This window comes from Callospermophilus lateralis, chromosome 1 (assembly GCF_048772815.1).
Source record: "Callospermophilus lateralis isolate mCalLat2 chromosome 1, mCalLat2.hap1, whole genome shotgun sequence".
In the NCBI taxonomy this organism is placed as follows: domain Eukaryota; kingdom Metazoa; phylum Chordata; class Mammalia; order Rodentia; family Sciuridae; genus Callospermophilus; species Callospermophilus lateralis.
The window spans coordinates 35567943-35585920 of record NC_135305.1 but is presented as its reverse complement, the minus strand read 5'-3'; the positions used below and the strand labels follow the sequence as shown (position 1 = coordinate 35585920).

Here is a 17978-nt window from a genome sequence, read left to right as displayed (position 1 = left end):
GCCTAAGCCTCCGGAGTTACTGGGTTCGGCCTTTCATCATGGTGCTCATGGTCCCTAAGCAACGATCCTTGCTCTCCTTTGTTTGTCTGCCAAGGTGAGACAGCCGCTGCAGTTTCAGGCATTCTTCTCTGTGCTGTCAGGAAGCTTGAGACAGGACACCATTCATTTGGGGCTCGTTTTGTGAGTGCCTTGTGGATGAACAGGAAGATTCCTTTGCAGAATTGTAAATTGAAGTATTAATCATAGACTTTACTCCATTTTACAGGGAAATGATATTTTAACAGCAAAATTTATTAAATGTTGAGATTCATAAAGGTCTTATTATAGTTTGCTTCCAAATATTCAGGGTTTCCTTATTCTGGAAATTATATTTATGCATCTGTCTTTACTACTAACTTCTCACTAAATACTATAGTCACTAAATTATATTTTGGACACAAGGTATCTCCTCAAAGCTCATGTGAGAGACAATGCAAGAATGTTGAGAGGTGTAATAAATAGATTATGAGAACTGTAACCTAATTGGTGAATTAATTCACTGGACTGGATTAACTGGGTGGTCACTGTAGCCAGGTAGGGTATGGCTGGAGGAAGGAGGTCACTGGGGGTGTGACTTTGGGGTTTATATTTTGTCCCTGGTGAATGGAGCTCTCTGCTTCCTGGTTTTCAAACTATAAGCAACTTTCCTGTACCACTCCCTTCCACTACAATGTTCTTCTCCCTCACCTCTGGCTTAGAGCTATGGAGTCAGCTGACCATGGACTGAAGCTCAGAAACAGTGAGCCAAAATGAATTTTTTCCTCCTCTAAGTTGTTCTTGCTGGGTCTTTTGGTCTCAGTGACGAAAACCTGACTAAAACACTAGCCCTATGTAGCTACTGAATCTGTAACATGTCAAGTCTGAATTGAGATTCACTCTGAGTGAATATATTTCAGATTTGGTACAAATATACAAATGTAAACATATTAGTATTTTTATAATGATTATATGTTGAGATGTTTTAAATATACTGAATTAAATGAAATATTAAAATTTATTTCACTCTTTCTTATTCATTTTTGAACACAGCTGTGAGATCATTTAAAATTACATATTCAGTTGATAGTGTTTTTTCTGTTGAACACAGCTGATCTAGATTACAAGTTCCTTGAGGCCAGAGACAGTGTCTACTCTAAATTTATTAGATATGCTCAGTGAATGTTTGATAAACCAAAGTGTTGGACAGAAATCAGTGTTTTAGGATTATAATTATTTTTGAATTTTTTTAGATGTTGATGGACATCTAAATTTTTTAGATGTTTTATTGATTTTTTTTTATGTAGTGCTAAGAATTGAACCCAGTGCCTCACACATGCTAGGCAAGTGCTCTACCACTGAGCTACAACCTCAGCCTCAGTGATGATTTTTAAGGTAGTGATTTTGACAATGTTGGGTTTGAAAAGTGATAGAGCAAGATGGGATGGAGTGGGTCTGGTTATCTTAAGAATGTCTCGAATGTGGAGTTGGGACAGGTATAAAAGGAGATGTGAGCACTGGCTTCTCCTGAGACCTTCACATGTGCTCTGGAGAGCTTACCTGACTTGGCCATCCACACTCCTTACTCTAGTGGCATATAATACAGCAGTTTGTTGAAGAAACAAGGGATATATCCTGTGTGTCATTTAGCTATGGCTCTTAGGCTTTAATGTACTTAAAAATCACTTGTAATTTTTGTCAAAAACATGGATTCCCAGACCCATTCCTAGAGACTGTATGTCAGCAGGGAAGGGAAGGGGATCATAAATCTGCATGGTAATACTCCAGAAGATTCCAATGGTTTGTAAATAGTATGTCAGCAAAAACTGCCACAAGCCAGGATGATCTGGGAATAGCCTGGAAATCTACATAGAGTGAGCAGTTTTCTCAGTAATTTTTGTCATTAACATAAAAAAATTTCAATTGTTAGGTATTTTAATAATCATAAAGTTGATTCCTTTGAAGCAATCAACAGAGACAAAATTAAAGGCAGCCTGCAGAATGGGAGTAAATATTTGCAAACTATATATTAAATAAGGAGTTAAAATCTGGAATACAGAGAGAACTTCTTTAACTCAGAAACAGAAAAACATAATCCAATTTTTAAATGGGCAAAGGATTTCAAAAGGTATTGCTCCAAAGAAAATGAACAAAATGGCAACAAATATGAAAAGATACTCAATATTGCTAAACATCAGGGAAATCAAAACCATAATAGGCTATCACCTGACTGAAACCACTAAAACAAGAAAATGAAGATAAGCATTGACAATATGAAGAGATCCAGCATCATCCTGTGCTGTTGGTGGGATTGTAAAATTGTGCAGCCACTATGGAAAACTGTATGGAAGTCCCTCAAAAAATTGAAAATAGAACTACCATATGATCTTCCAATCCCACTTCTAGTTATATATTCAAAAGAAAGATACATTAAAGAGATGTATAACATCCATCACCACTGCACCATTATTTATAATAGCTAAATGGGGGAGCAGCCCAGATGACCACTGACAGCATGTGTTGCATGCAATGAATATCATCCAACTTTACCAAAGGAGGAAATCCAGTCACATGTTACAATGTGGATAAACTTGAAGAAGGTTATGCAAAGTGAAAGAACCCAATCGTAAAGGCACAAATACTGCATGATTCCATTTATATGTAGTATCCAAAGTAGTCAACTCATAGAATCAGAAAGCAGAAAGGTAGTTGCCAGGGCCTGGAAGAAGGATATGGAAGAGTTGCTATTAGGTGTGTATAAAGTTTTAGTCACGCAAGATGAGTAAGTTCTAGAGATCCACTGTACGGCAATGTTCATATATTGAACAATACTGAACAGGGTGCAGTGGCACACATCTGTAATCCTAATGAAGGGAGGCTAAGGCAGGAGGATCCCAGGTTGGGGGCCAGCCTTTGCAACTTAATGAGAGGCTGTCTTCAAAATTTAGAAATTAAAAAGGGGCTGGGGATGTAGTGCCATTGGGTTCAATCTTCAGTTCTCAAAACAAACAAACAAACAAAAAATGTCCTGTATACTTAAGAATTAAGAGAGAAAAGTGTTTTTTTTTATCACAATGAAAACATAAATCAAAAAGCATTAATTATCCTTATAGTTCATGGTAAAATGAAACTTAGGAAAAACCATGGCAATTTCATTTGTTTTGAACAACTTCTTTTGTGAGAAATTTTGTTGAAAATCTTGAGCTAAAGGAAATGCGTACTTGCAAGCAAGCTGTGTGCATGTGAGAGAACTGGAAGTTTGTGGTCCCTCCATGGCCACACTGAGGGCAAGCTATAAAGCACACTCATGCTGAATGTCATCCCCAGAACCACTTGTCCAAATATCTGAGTGTCCTGCATGAGGAACAGAGGTCAATTATGGGATGCAATCATTGCAGAGACATCTAAACATTCTTTCTCCTCTTCCCTCCTCCTCCCCTTCCTGAAACCTGGAATTTCAACACCTTAAGTTACTTCCCTAAACCACTTTTTTAAAGCCTAGGAAATTTCTAATCATTTTAGGGGTACTGGTTTTGAGGACCCTGTCTGAGACAGAGAAGGATTGGGTTGATTTTGTGGAGCATCTGAAGTGGTCACATGCTCTATTCCCTAAAGACCTTAAAAGAGCGTACTATAGGGATACTGCTACAACGATGTTCATAGCAGCACAATTCACAATAGCTAGACTGTGGAACCAACCTAGATGCCCTTCAATAGATGAATGGATTTAAAAAAATGTGGCATTTATACAAAGGAGTACTACTCAGCACTAAAAAATGACAAAATCATGGCATTTTCAGGGAAATGGATGGCACTAGAGCAGATTATGCTAAGTGAAGCTAGCCAATCCCTAAAAAACAAATGCCAAATGTCATCTTTGATATAAGGAGAGCATCTAAGAACAGAGCAGGGAGGAAGAGCATGAGAAGAAGATCACCATTAAACAGGGACGAAAGTGGGGAGGGAAAGGGAGAGAGAAGGGAAATTGCATGGTAAAGGAAGGAGACCCTCATTGTTATACAAAATTACATATAGGAGGAAGTGAGGGGACAGGGGAAAAAAAACAAGAGAGAGAAATGAATTACAGTAGATGGGGTAGAGAGAGAAGATGGGAGGGGAGGGGAGGGGAGGGGGGATAGTAGAGGATAGGAAGGGCAGCAAAATACAACAGACATTAGTATGGCAGTATGTAAAAACGTGGATGTGTAACCAATGTGATTCTGCAATATGTATACAGGGAAAAAATGGGAGTTCATAATCCGCTTGAATCAAATGTATGAAATATGATATGTCAAGAGCTTTGTAATGTTTTGAACAACTAATAAAAAAAATTAAAAAAAATAAAAATAAAAATACAAAGTTCAAGTTGAAAAAATAAACAAATAAAATATATGTATATATTTTAAATATATATACATATTTATATGTATGTATATCTTGCCTGGATGAATCAAAGTCTTTAATCTATTTTTATATTAGAGATCAATCTTTTGGAAATCTTTTCAACAACCAGAAAGGAATAGCTAATCAAATAAAATGTGATAAAACCAAAAAAAAAAAAAAAAAAAAAAAAAAAAAAGAAGTGGTCACATGCTGAGCACTCACTGTGGCAGCCTGAGCCCACTCCTTTGGGGCAGTGAGCTCTCCATTTTTTCCAGTACCTACATTGGCAAGCGTTGCTCACGTGGCTGGGCTGCTTGGCTCTGCCCCTGGGCTGGCTAGCTTCCCAACTGGGAGCCAATAGAGTAAGGACAAAGGCCAGAAGTGGCTCCCGTATTAACTAATGAAATGAAAATTCATTGCTGGACTGCTAAATATCACATTGCTTCCTCCTTTAGACTCTCATTGGTATCTTTTGGTTTGGGGGTTTTAAATTTTTTTAATTTGTTTTGTTTTTTGCAATGTGCTGGTTCATTTCTTTAAAATATTGAATATGAAATATTTCAAATCTGGATGCAGTAAATTCATCATTGAACCTAACATGTTGAAACTCAAATCACATCCCCTGCAGACAACTGCTGTCTGGAATGTATTGTTCTTCAGTGCTAAGAAATTCTTTATATGGAAGCATTACATGTTACCACATTAATAGGTACAATTTTATGTTTTTATATGTCAGTTAAAATAAATTTAATTTAAAAGCTAATTAAAACCATGGTGGTTTTATTACACAGCTCATTGTACATAATAGTGGTATTATGTCAACAATAGGTAGTATTATATTGCCTGTTCGTTTCTTTTTTTTAATTTTTTTTATTGGTTGTTCAAAACATTACAAAGCTTATGGCATATCATCTTCCATACATTTGATTCAAGTGGGTTATCAACTCCCATTTTTACCCCAAATACAAGTTGCAGAATCACATCGGTTACACATCCACATTTCATTTCTTAAGCTCCATTTGGGATATTTCTTCCAGTGTAATTTAGCTGAGCTGTTCTCCACACTGATATGCAGCATTACTATGGAATAGTGTTTGGCCCTAAAATACAATCAGAAATGGCTTGGGTTGACAATTTTTATGTGTCACACTAATGTTTAATTGTAACATAATGTGTAACTGTTAAACACGTTTGTTTTATTTCAGGTTTAATATAACGTATCCTCTCATGCTTTTTCCCTGCCCCTTCTCCCCGCATCAACAACAGTAGAAAAAGAAGAAGAAGAAAACATGTCAGGACACAAATGGTAAGTAGTGTGTTGTCTTCACTAAATTGGGATAGGCTAATAAAGTAGAAATCACATAGTTCATGCTCAGCAAATGTCTATTGAATGGAACAATTGAGACACCTTAGCAGTAAATGACCTTTCCAGGTTGATGCATTTTTATTACTATCTTATTTATACCTTCCACCTTTGGAAGGCGTAAGGAATGTTATGTAGGGTATCTATGAAATAAAGTATGGTTTCTGCTGTCACACACTATTCAGACTTACTAACTGCAACCTTAATGAATATTCAGAAGCCAGTCATGGTTGAAGTGTATGATGCTGAATAGAACAGATGTGGTAACCAAGCTAGCTCTTTCATTTATGTAGAAATAACATGTTATATGGAAATAGCATATTAAACCCCTGGGAAGTTCTAGAGCCCTTTATGCAGTGCTTCTAAACCTTTTGTACTTGTGACTCCACCAGCAAGCAGATTTTGTCAAGTTGTACCTTCTTTAATTTGTATCATGAGAATGAATTCCATTTTATTTTTCAAATATACAATTAATTAAAACAAGAAATATACTTTTTAAATCCTCCTTTCTCATTAGATAAGAAATTAGGCCCAAGTCCTTGGTAACATCAATGTCAAACTTCAAAGAACTTTTGCATATCTTAAAATGTAATTGTTTTTTAAAAGTAATTAAGTATCCCCATTTGACAGTCATCTAAGAATTGTCAGGCTTCTTTTTCTCTGTCTTACCTTGCCTCATGATCATAGGCTGGTTCCATCTTGTGACTCTCTTAGTGGCTGCCATATCCTGGCAGGAGTTTTGGGCAAATAGTTACTCACCTAAGGCAGATGGGAAAGCCCCAAGAAGTAGGCCCTCCCAAACTCTCCTGCTTACTACACTTTAGAGCTTGCTGCTAAAATACAAGGGCTACGGAGTACATCTAAATGTCTGCACTATGGAAGAAAACATCTGAAATTTAATCCTGGGTGATTTTGAGCAAGATTCTTAAACTTTTGAAATCTGAGATCCTTCTTTTTTTGAGTGGTAGAGGCTGGTGGGTATTCATTAAATCTCTTTCCCCTCCTTTTTTGTTCCAAAATAAAATTTTTAAATTAATCCTTTATTTATATATGACAGCAGAATGCATTACAATTCTTATTGTACATGTAGAGCACAATTTTTCATATCTCTGGTTGTATACAAAGTATATTCATGCCAATTTGTGTCTTTATACATGCCAAAATAAAATTTTTGTGTTGTTGTTGTTAATATGATGACTGGAGAGAGAGAGAGAGAGAGAGAATGAAATCAAATCCATTTTATGCCCTATTCTTGAGACTCCCATTCCCCTGAAATAACCACAGTCTTTGGGGTCAATCCTTCCAATATTTTAATGTGCATGTTATATAGACAGATTGTCTTTTACATAAATGTTATGCATATTTTTACCTTATTTTCTCATTTGTGAACTCATAATAAAATGTTTAAAACCTACAGAAGGGTATAAGGTCTTCCATAAACCTACTTCTCTTACCAGCAATAACTATTGTTAAGGAAGTCATCTGAAATGCTGACTTTTTAAGAATAAACATGTGAATTAAAGTTGTAGATTTAATGAAAATGTCAAGGAAGGAGAGTATAAATCATTGTGTTTTGAGATTCTGGTATTTTGATCTAATTCTATGAAGCAGCTCACAGGACATTAGCTGGCATATCTAGAGCTAGGGTCGAAGAAGTTACATATCAGCAGAGGGCAGTTGTCAGGCCCTGTGTGGCAGTTAGGAACAGGAACTTTAGACATAGGAGGAACACAGAGCAGGGGGAAGGATGGAGCACCAACAGGAAACTTTGCGCCAGCATTTGGTGTACTCGTCGCTTTCATTGAAGGAATCCCATTTCATTCTAAGTTTTATTTCTAGTTTTTTCTTTACATTCTTTTTGATTTGCGTTATGACCTTCCTGAACAATGGCTTTCTTTCTGTATTATTTGAAAAATTTATAGTTTATGACATTAGAAATCAGTAACAGATTTTAAATTTTTACTTATTTTATTTTATTTTTTGGTACTGGGGATCCAACCCAGGGCCACATTCATGAAAGGCAGGCACTCTACCCCTGAGCCACATGCCCAGCCCCATTAGTTTACTTTACTGTGGTAAGAACAACTAACGTAAGACCTACTTCTTAGAAAAGTTCAAAGTGTACAATACAGTATTGTTAATTATAGGCACAGTATCATACAGCAGATCTGTTGAACTTATTCATCTTGCATGAATGAAAGTTTTATGCATGTTGATTAGCAGTTTATCATTTTTTTCCCTCAGCCTCAACCACCATTCTACTTCCTAGTTCTGAGTTTGATTATTTTAGATTCTTCTTTAACAGATGTTAAGGGTGTTATTTTTCAGCCTCTTTCTACTTTGCCATCACTTCATTCCGTACAGTGGGATGGAGAGAGTGTGATGGTGTCTTCCTTCATCCCTGATTCCCCGTGGTGCCTGGAGCCAGTCACCTGGCCTTCTTGGCCCTACTTTCTCCACCTCTAAAAGGAGTTTGTCTACTTATTGATATCTAAATTCTCCTGAAGATGTAGTTTTCTTGATTTCCTACAAATGATTCTAAATTTCCTCACTCTTACTTATACAATTTTGGAGCAGGTTAGAAAGAATTGATTTAATGTTCTTGGTGTACTATCTACATAAGAAAGTACTTACATGTTTATGAATGTTGTAAATGTCAGTGTATATTAGAACACCATATCTAGATAGATTTTTCATGCTATAATATCTTAAATCTTTATGAAAGTATTGAATAAGATAGCTCTTTATATGTTTTCAGCAGTTATTCCTGGGACTTACAGGATCGATATACTCAAGATAAGTCAGTTGTCAATAAGATGCAACAGAAGTACTGGGAAACGAAGCAGGCCTTCATTAAAGCCACGGGGAAGAAGGAAGATGAACATGTTGTTGCCTCTGATGCAGACCTGGATGCCAAGCTAGAGGTGAGCTCTTTACAGCTCACAGCCCCAGCAAAGTGTCTTGAGAGCATCACTTCACCCGGGCAGGCCTAGGTGTGCTTTATATTTGAAAATCAGGAAGATCTAGAATCAAATAATTATACCCAGTACATTTTGTTAAAATCAACAAATTCTCCTATAGCCACCAGCATGCCTTAATTTGTTTTTCAAGCTCTTAGTTGGAATGTATGGCATGTGGTAAATTCCCAATAAATGTTTACTGTCAAAATTATTACAAAGAGTTGCTGCTGTTGATAGCTGAGGAGTCAGAATTGGGGAGGGTTCAGAAAACTAAGGTTCCGGTAGATGTTTACATTTAAAAATAATGATAAAATTAAAAGGACGTGGGTAAAATAACCTGGAAAGTAGAGCCTAATAAGATGATATTAAACCCTGGAAAATTCTAGAATGAATTAACCAAGCAGATACTTTGACTAGTTAGTAATATAGCAAACTGAATTCCTACCTGGTTGATCAAGAGTATTAATATAACTAGTAGAAGGCCCACTAACTGTCTTGCTGGACATTTATGCCAATGGTTTAGATTACAACTTTGAAACCATGACATTTCTGTGAATGACAGAGCGTCAAAAGGAGTAATGCAATACATGGTCTGATAAGGATTCAACAGGTTCTCTGGATTTAATGTGCAAACTAAAGTTAATGAATCTAACATTATTTAATGGAACTAAAAAAAGAGCTCCAAATTTCCCAGAAGGGTGGCTAGGGTGGTAGAAACCATGTTTATCCCAAAACAGAGAGGGTTAAAGGGAGACTTAGTTGTCAATTACATAGGAAGGTCTGTTATGTGGAAGAGGGTTTCCATTCATCTGAGGATAGACCTAGACTCAGGCAGAGCTTTCTAAAGTGTAGGCTTCCCAGTGAGAGATGGGCTGACTTTCAGACTATGAATTCCCAGTCCAATCAATATGGCTACAGTTGCACCTGCCAGCTTTTGTGACCTGGGGAGAACGACCTAAAAAAATTTCTCTTATCCTTGTTTTTTTAGTGCTTGAAATGGAGACAAGAATAATTATTTACTTACAGTTATTATGAGAATTAAATTAGGTAATAAGTAGAGTGATAGCTTATGTTTACTTAGTTCTTATTATGTCCCAGGGACTATTCAGAATGCCTTCTGTACATTATCTCTGGAACCTAACAAAGCTCCTGACACACCTGACTCTGCCTCCCTGTCCTAAGAATTCTCTCCCACAACACTTACACTGCCCACACCACCCTCCAGGCATAATGGCCTTTTCCTAGTTCTCAGGCCACAATCAAGCAAGTTCAAGCTTATCAAAATATTGCCTGTGGTCTGCCTGGATACTCTTTCCCCAAACCTTCTTTTGAATGGCTCCTCCTCAGTTGGAGTCTCAACCTGAACTTGAATATGCTGTTTAAAGTCACTGAGATCCACCCCTGTTCCTCATGCACTCCACCCACTCTTCTATCTCACACATGGCCTTGTTTTATTTGCTCAGGGTCTCATCTCATGGAATTATCTCAGGTGTTGGTTTGTTTGCCTGCCTTATCCCCAGTAAAAGGCTAAAGTCCATGCTAGCCTACCACTTTATCCCCACCAGTCTCACAGTAAACATTCAACAGGTACTAAATGAATACCTGTACATGTTGGTGCAATTAATATCAGCCCTGTCTCTCCTTCTGTAAGTGGAAATTCTGCAAAGAAGCTGGGTTGACAAGGATTTTCTAAAGGATATTCCTACATTGGAAAAAAACAAGTAGAATCAGGAAACATGTTCTGATTTTTATATTATAAATGCAGGGTAAATTATTTTAAGTTATAAATGCTTTTCATAGTTCATAGCTTTTTCCTTTTTAACAACCTAGTAAATACAAGCCAATCATTCAAAAAGAAAGATACTAATTACTACTATATTAAATATTATGTTTATATGTTGACTTTCTCCACAACACTTTTAACAAACCACTGTACTTTATTCCAAATAACTGCTGTCCTAACATGTGACTTTCAAAGTAGTTAGCAGTGACTAGTAATTTTACCCATGACAGAGGTTTCTGCAGAAATGTTCATACTGATGTTGATGGTTATAGAGAGGATTCCATCAATAAAATATAAAAAATGATATGCAAATCATTATGACATGTTTTTATACTGAGTTATCCATAGAAGCCTTGCTTATCAACCAAGACCTTGCTGGCTCAGAAAACTTGTGGGCCAAATTTTAATGAAGGTCAGATACTATTGCAATTCATTGAGAAATTAATATAGAAATGTTGTGCTAAGTTTAACATTTATCCACATTGCTTGATATTAAAATGATTTTCTCAAAAGCAAGTCCTTAGTACAAGGACATAATAAAAATAATCTATGGTGATAGAAGTTTTTAATGGCTGCCAGAGTACAGTGGACAGTATGGATGGGGAAATGTTTCTTATCTTGCTTTGGACATGATTACACATGTTTATAATAATAAAAATTCATACAACTGAACATTAAAGAACTGTGCATTTTATTACATTCAACTTCTATCTTAATTTTTAAATAATGAACAGTCAAAACAGAACATCCCTTAACTGTTATATTCAAGAATGAGAAAAAGAACCAACTTGGTCCTTTTCTGGTGGTCTGTGGTCCAGACTACTGACATTAAGCATTTGCTAAGGGACGGATTCAGATTGCCAGTTTCTGTTTTGTTTTATGGTATAGGATTTTTTTTCATATCTATAAACAGGTTGAGGATGCAATTTAGTAAACTCATATATTTATATTCTTCATGACCATGTTTTATTATATTAAGTATTCCTAGGAATGGTTTTAATCTTTCATGTACATGTGCATGCATCCATTTTTATTAGATAATTTGGTCAAATTTATAATGAAGCAGATCATCTGTTTTCACTCAAATATTGAAGTGCTTTGTAACATAATTTCTACAATGTGGCCAGTTAAGTAGGGAGAGAGGAAGAAAGAAAACCTTGCCTGGCCTCACTGAGTGACTCCGCAAGGCAATATGTTTGTCTGCCAGGTTTTCTAATTGTTCCCAGCCCAGGTCTCTTGAGTCTGTGGTCAGAGGTAAAGAAAGTGTGAAGTATGTTATGTTAGTTTGCTTTTTGTCACTGTAACAAATATGTGAGATAAATCAAGTTAAAAACAGGAAAATTTTTATTTTGCTTCAGTTATAGAGGGTTCATTCCATGGTCACTTGGCCCCATTACTTTGGAGGCTGTGGTGTAATGGAGGAAATGTGTTCCTTAGGACAGCCAGGAGGCAAAGACAATGGGGAAGAGGCTGCAGTTCCTTATCTCTCTCAAGGGAACGCCCCCGCACCACCCCCACCTCACCCCCACCCCTGCCAATGCCTTCTGCTTGGTCCCACCAGCTCCCAATAGCACCACAGGTTGGAGACCAAGCTGTTAGCAGATGAACCTCTGGGGGAACATTTAAGATTCAAACCCTACTATCTCTTCTGTCTTTCCTTAAGCTATCCTGGTTTCTGAAGCAAAAACTGAGACCCCCCCTGAGTTAAAATCCAGTTAGATTCTCCACAATTCATTCCTGCTTGCCTTTCCCCCAGTTTTCTCTAATATGACCATAGCAATGGCATTAAGTTGTCTCACTGTGTATATTTTATGAAATCATTAGGAAAATAAGTAGTGATGTTTGCTCCTAACTAAACATCATTTTTACCAGATGCCTTCCAAACAGACAGGACACTCAGATGATTGATTTTTGCTTGCTTTATCCAGTTTTTTAAGCTTGCCATAAAATACATTAAAATCATAAAACAAGTTGACGTCATCTTTTAAATATAATGTTTACTTGACAAATCTTCCATTAAAAAAAAAAAGACAGCAAATGGTGAAAGGAATAAATTAGGTTATGAATGAATATTGGGTCTCTGGTTTACCAACTCCTCTAATTGGGCCCTTCACTTAGTTTTCTGTTTTCAGCTATTATTTCAATAGTCTGGAGGAAATAATTGTTGCTGTAGATCTTAATTTAGATCACAGAGATGATGAATTCCAATAAGTAAAGGGAAATAAGAACATATTTAATGGTGTTGGTCACAGTCTCTATATAATACTCTACATAACACCAAACACACTTAGACAGACATGTTATCTTGTTTTTAGTGGGTAATTTATACACTATGGTTTTGTTCAGTGTAATTATTTTTTATTTCACTGCTATCTGTTTTATTCTGTTCTCTTTTTTTTATTACAGTTGTTTCACTCAATTCAGAGAACCTGTTTGGATTTATCTAAAGCAATTGTACTCTATCAAAAGAGAATATGTTGTAAGTATATCATAAGTGTGACAGATAGACCCTAAGAAAAAGCAGTATGTTTCACCTTCATATATCATTTAACATGTTTAAGGAACTCTTTATGGGTATTTATTTGTTTAAGCCACAAAGAGAAAGGTCTCTAATAATTTTACCTATTCTACATAGGTTGTTTATCTTTCAAAGTAAGAATCATACTAGGAGAATATTGTATTGGATGTCCCATGGATTTAGACATACCATTTATTTTCCCAAGTACAAAAAAGTTTTCTCGGTTTTAGGCCTTGGGCTTTTAAATTGGGGTTATTATTTTTATTTGATTGCCCTGGCTCTATTATATCCAGTGTTGTCCCTTTTAAAGAAGTCAGGTGGAGGGAGAAGGCACATACAGTTAATTCACTGGTGATATTTTGTTGGCAGTATGTCCTCAAGAACATTTCTTATGTCAGACATAAGGTATTGGGCTGGAATGAGAGTTTCACACAGTCATCCTGTCTTAAAAGCATTCGCAACAGAGTTATCCCTGAAATACTAAATATCAAGTTGTATGCTGATATGTTTTTAAACTTTATTTTAGATCATAATAAATATACTAGTATAATTTCTATATTTCTAAGACTAGAAATACAGTGTGTCATTTTATTTCTGATTGCTCTGCCAAAGCCCTTTTCTATAATCACAAGTTAGCGATCAGTTGGTTTTCTACATTAGTAATGTTTCATTGAGGAACTATTTGGGGAAAGCCCAAAATTCATAGGACTTAGAGGAAGAATTATATCAATTATCTTTGTTAATATTTACTAAGTGTTTGGGCTAAGACTTCTCCAGGGCTCTAACTCCAGGATCTTGAGCTATGAGGAAACTGAGGCCCATGCGGACCGCCCTCACATCTCCCTGTCCCACATTTAGCCATTCTCAGTGCTTTGCCCTCCTCTTCTGTCTTCTCTGCCACAATCCTAGTCAGGCCCCACCATCACTCCCCTACTTGATTTGCTAAATCAGCTTCCTGTCTGATCCCCTTGTCTACACTTCTGCCTCCACTAGCCTGTTGTCTACACTGCAATCAGAGTACACTTTTAAACCAGACCAGATCATTCCTTTGTTTAAATCCCAAGTTCGGAGAATTATTGGTCAAAATTGCTTTTACTCGACCTACCATGCTCTTCATACTTAGCATGAAATGGATCATTTTCCCCTAAGTATAAAATAAAAGATATTTATAAAATTGTGATTGTTTTATATTAAGTGAGTCACATGAAGTCAGTTGCCCCCTTTTTATATATATATATATATATATATATATATATATATATATATAGTCATAAGGGAAGAAAAGATGGGTGCTTGCAGATTCTATGTAAACAGGGATTCTCCAAATAGAAATTATGCTTAACATCTATTTGAATGTTCCTAGTAGGACACCTGAGAAGACCTATCCCCTGAACTATCTCAGATTAATTAATAGAATTAGGATTGAACACTATAAAATCTCATGATTATCTTACAAGGGGCTGCAACAGTGAGCCCACCCTTGAAGAAGTCAAGGGCAGAGCTTGGCTGTGGGTCGTGGATGAGCCCTTTGTGTCTGCCCCCCAAGCTCCTGTGAGCCATGCCATCACAGTGGGGATGAGAAGGAGGAGTTCTGCACTGCTGGGATGGAAAGGAATCCCGACTTGGATGGAGGACTAAAAATAGAGTAGCTAATGTGAGGGTGTTGCTATGCAGCTGTCAAAGAAAAGAAATGAGGAAAATTTCTATGAACTGATGATATGAAGTAATTTTAAGGGTATAATTTTAAATGAAAGGAGCCAAGCACAAATGCCTATCGATAGTATGCTACCCTTCAGCAAGAAAGAAGGGGGGTATAATAAAACAGAAATGTAAAGAATGAAAAGTACACACACACACAAACACACACACACACACACACACACACACACACACACATACGTCTTCTTATCATGCTAAAGAATTTCAGGAAAGATAAACCAGAAATTAAAGAGACTGGGGGTGGGTAGGAAAGTGTTGGAAAGAAGTAGGGATGAGAATGGGGTGGAAGGGTGAGGAGGGAGCTGTGTCTAGCAACCTTAGTGGTGTTTCACATACTCAAAACATGCTTAAGACCAGCCAGGTAGCAGAATACAACAGTTACTAATAGGGCATTATGTAAAAATGTGGATGTGTAACCGATGTGATTCTGCAATCTGTATTTGGGGTAAAAATGGGAGTTCATAATCCACTTGAATCTAATATATGAAATATGATATGTCAAGAGCTTTGTAATATTTTGAACAACCAATTAAAAAAAAACAAAATGGAATGAAAGCAGTAACAAACGAATTGAATTGCATTACAAATGAATAGCATCACCACACTGACTAGAGTGGAGAAGAAAAGAACTAACCTTAGTAATTTTGGGCAATAGTATTTTTTACAGGATTCTAAACCTAAACACAAAGTGTACATGGAAACTGCTTTTGTTAATATATTTATTTCTTATAGGGGTAACAGTTAGCAATTCTGAAACTGTGTATACTGAGATAAAACAAATAAGTAAATACATTATAGATAATGAAAGCCTGTGTTCTTACTGCCTATAGTAGAAAGAAGCTGTGAGTAAAGGGAGAAGGCAGATTAAACATGAGGTATTGGGCTGGAATCAGAGGTGTCATATGAAGTCTTTGTTATTAACATAGATACAGATGGAGAGATTCAGAAATGAATATAGATGAGTGAGTATACATGGGTTCGTGTGCATTCATATATTTCCTGCCTTTGCTGACAATACCTCAAAGTACTAATGCCCTGTAGTAGTGAGCACACCAACATATAGTTCTTGGTTTCTAAACACCCTTATTCATAAAAGCAGTGCTTCTTGAAGAAATGATTGATTTCAGGGCTGCGGAAGGGAAAGTTCAAAATGAGCCTGGAATATTTTACAATGGCCAACATACAAGAAAGTTTTTGAAAAAAGGGTGCAAGTTGAAAGGGCATAGCAGCAAGCCTATGGTCCAAGCTGGTACAATTTAAGTATCAAGATAAACAATGATATTGTTGAAATATAACACATGGAAAAAAATGATTACCCATTACGTCTATCTGGAGATAGATGGATGGACAGGCAGGTAAGAGAAGGCCTTATAAAATACTTCCAGTTGATAAATATATATAGAAAAAATACCACAAAATCACCATTAAGTAAACACCACAGTGAGAATCGTGGCAGGTCAGAGTCACTGAAGAGTGTCACAATTAGTGAAAGTAAGTTTGTGGAAAGAAAGTTTTGTGTACTCTTTCCTCAAAGTTACAAAAAAAAATTACAAAATAATAATTGCAAAAGAAAAAAAAATGTAACTTCACAGTGAAGAAACCCAACAGATACTACTTTAACCAAGTGACAGAAGTCAACATCCCCAGTGATAATACATGTTGTTATGTAAACCTGATACCATCCACTAAGAGTGGCTCTTCACCTCTATATCCTTCCCTCAAGTCCATAACCCCAGTCTAATCATGAGAAATCAGACCAAGCAAAATTGAACAACATTAAAAAAATATTCCAGGAAAGTTGGGGCTGGGATTGTGGCTCAGCGGTATAGTGCTCTCCTAACATGAATGGGACCAGGTTCGATCCTCAGCATCACATAAAAATAAAGGCATTGTATTGTATCCATCTTCACCTAAAAATAAATAAATATTTCAAAAAATATTTCAGGAAAGCTGATATGGGAAAAAGCATCAAAGTCTTGAAAGACAAGAAAGATAAAGGAACTATCAGATTGAAGTATCTCCATGCTGGAACAGAAAAAGGGCATTCCTGGGAAAACTGGTTAAAAAGAAATTAAGAAAGCCTGTGTTTCATTGGTAGTATTATTCCAATGTTAATTTCCTAGTTTGGTCTTTGTGTCACAGTCATATAAGATATAATATTAGGGGAAGTTGGGGAAGGGCATATAGGGACTCTGTATACTATACATAATTTTTCGGTAAGTCTAACATTATTTCAACATAAGAGGTTTCATAAAGGTCTAAACGTAACATAAATTGGATTCTATTGCTCCCTACCTTTTAAAAGCATCCAGTAGTACTTAAAGTAGAATGCAAACTCCCCTACCATGGCTGATAACAGGACACACCTCTCCAGCCACATTTCCCCACCTGACATCTGAAGCCTTGAACTTGTTGTTCCCCTTCTTGGCATGGCTCTGCCCTAATGGTATCGAGAGCAGCCCTTTCTTGTCATTTATAACTGAGCTTAATGGTCCTAGTCCAAGATACCTCTCCTAACCACACAGTGAAAACAGCTTCTAGTCCCTCTTATTCCCCATCTCTCTTTTTGTATTTTTCTTTTTGTTTTGTATTTGTGATTATGTATGTTTTGTTTTTCTGTCACATGCTGCTTGAATATTAGCTCTGTAAGAGCAGGGACCTCATGTGTCTTGCTCATCACTGTATTCCCAGGGGCAGAAAAGTGTCTAGTACGTATTGAATTATCCATAAATCTGGGCTAAGTGAGTTAATGCTGTCAAGCTAATTGGTTTCATAGTTCTTTAGTTGCATTTTGAGAGAATATATCTGAAAATCTAGTTAGCAATTAAATGTGGATAGGTTTTTATTTGAATTTTTAAGCCCCAGTTAATTGAAAACTTTGTACAAGAAGAAATTTTTGAGTTATCTGATATATAAGTTGCACCTGAATTTAAACTTCTACCAATTAATTTTAGTATTTGAATTGTTTAAATTAAACAATGGCCATCACTAATTGGAAAATTCCAACCTTGAGCCCCATGGAGCTCAAACCTCCTTTCACCTCTCTTAGAAGCACTGCCAATTAATCAGAGCAGCACTTAAATGAAACTTGTTTGCCACCAGGTTTAATCCTCCCATGTATAAAATGACCAGAAAATTATTTTTAAAAACTTCAATCTACCTAGATTTTTTTTAAGGAAAGAGTACATTTCATCAGCCATGTAATCATCAAGGGTACCATGAACTGGTTTCTTCCTG

At 36.4% G+C, this 17978-nt stretch overlaps 1 protein-coding gene across 12 annotated transcripts in view; it reads left to right on the top strand.

Annotated features, from left to right (window-relative positions):
• Ica1 (islet cell autoantigen 1) overlaps positions 1-17978 on the top strand; it is a 144585-nt gene that overhangs the window by 12291 nt on the left and 114316 nt on the right. For 4 of the 12 annotated variants that reach the window (XM_076834072.2, XM_076834015.2, XM_076834050.2 and 1 more), the window contains exons 2-4: positions 5604-5704; positions 8523-8685; positions 12911-12983. In XM_076834072.2, coding sequence (XP_076690187.1) covers positions 5688-5704; positions 8523-8685; positions 12911-12983 — 253 coding nt within the window. In that variant the 5' untranslated portion in view covers positions 5604-5687. Of the gene's footprint in view, positions 1-5603; positions 5705-8519; positions 8686-12910; positions 12984-17978 lie in introns of all 12 variants that reach the window. The other 8 variants (XM_076834061.2, XM_076833991.2, XM_076834042.2 and 5 more) reach the window with 5 other exon arrangements.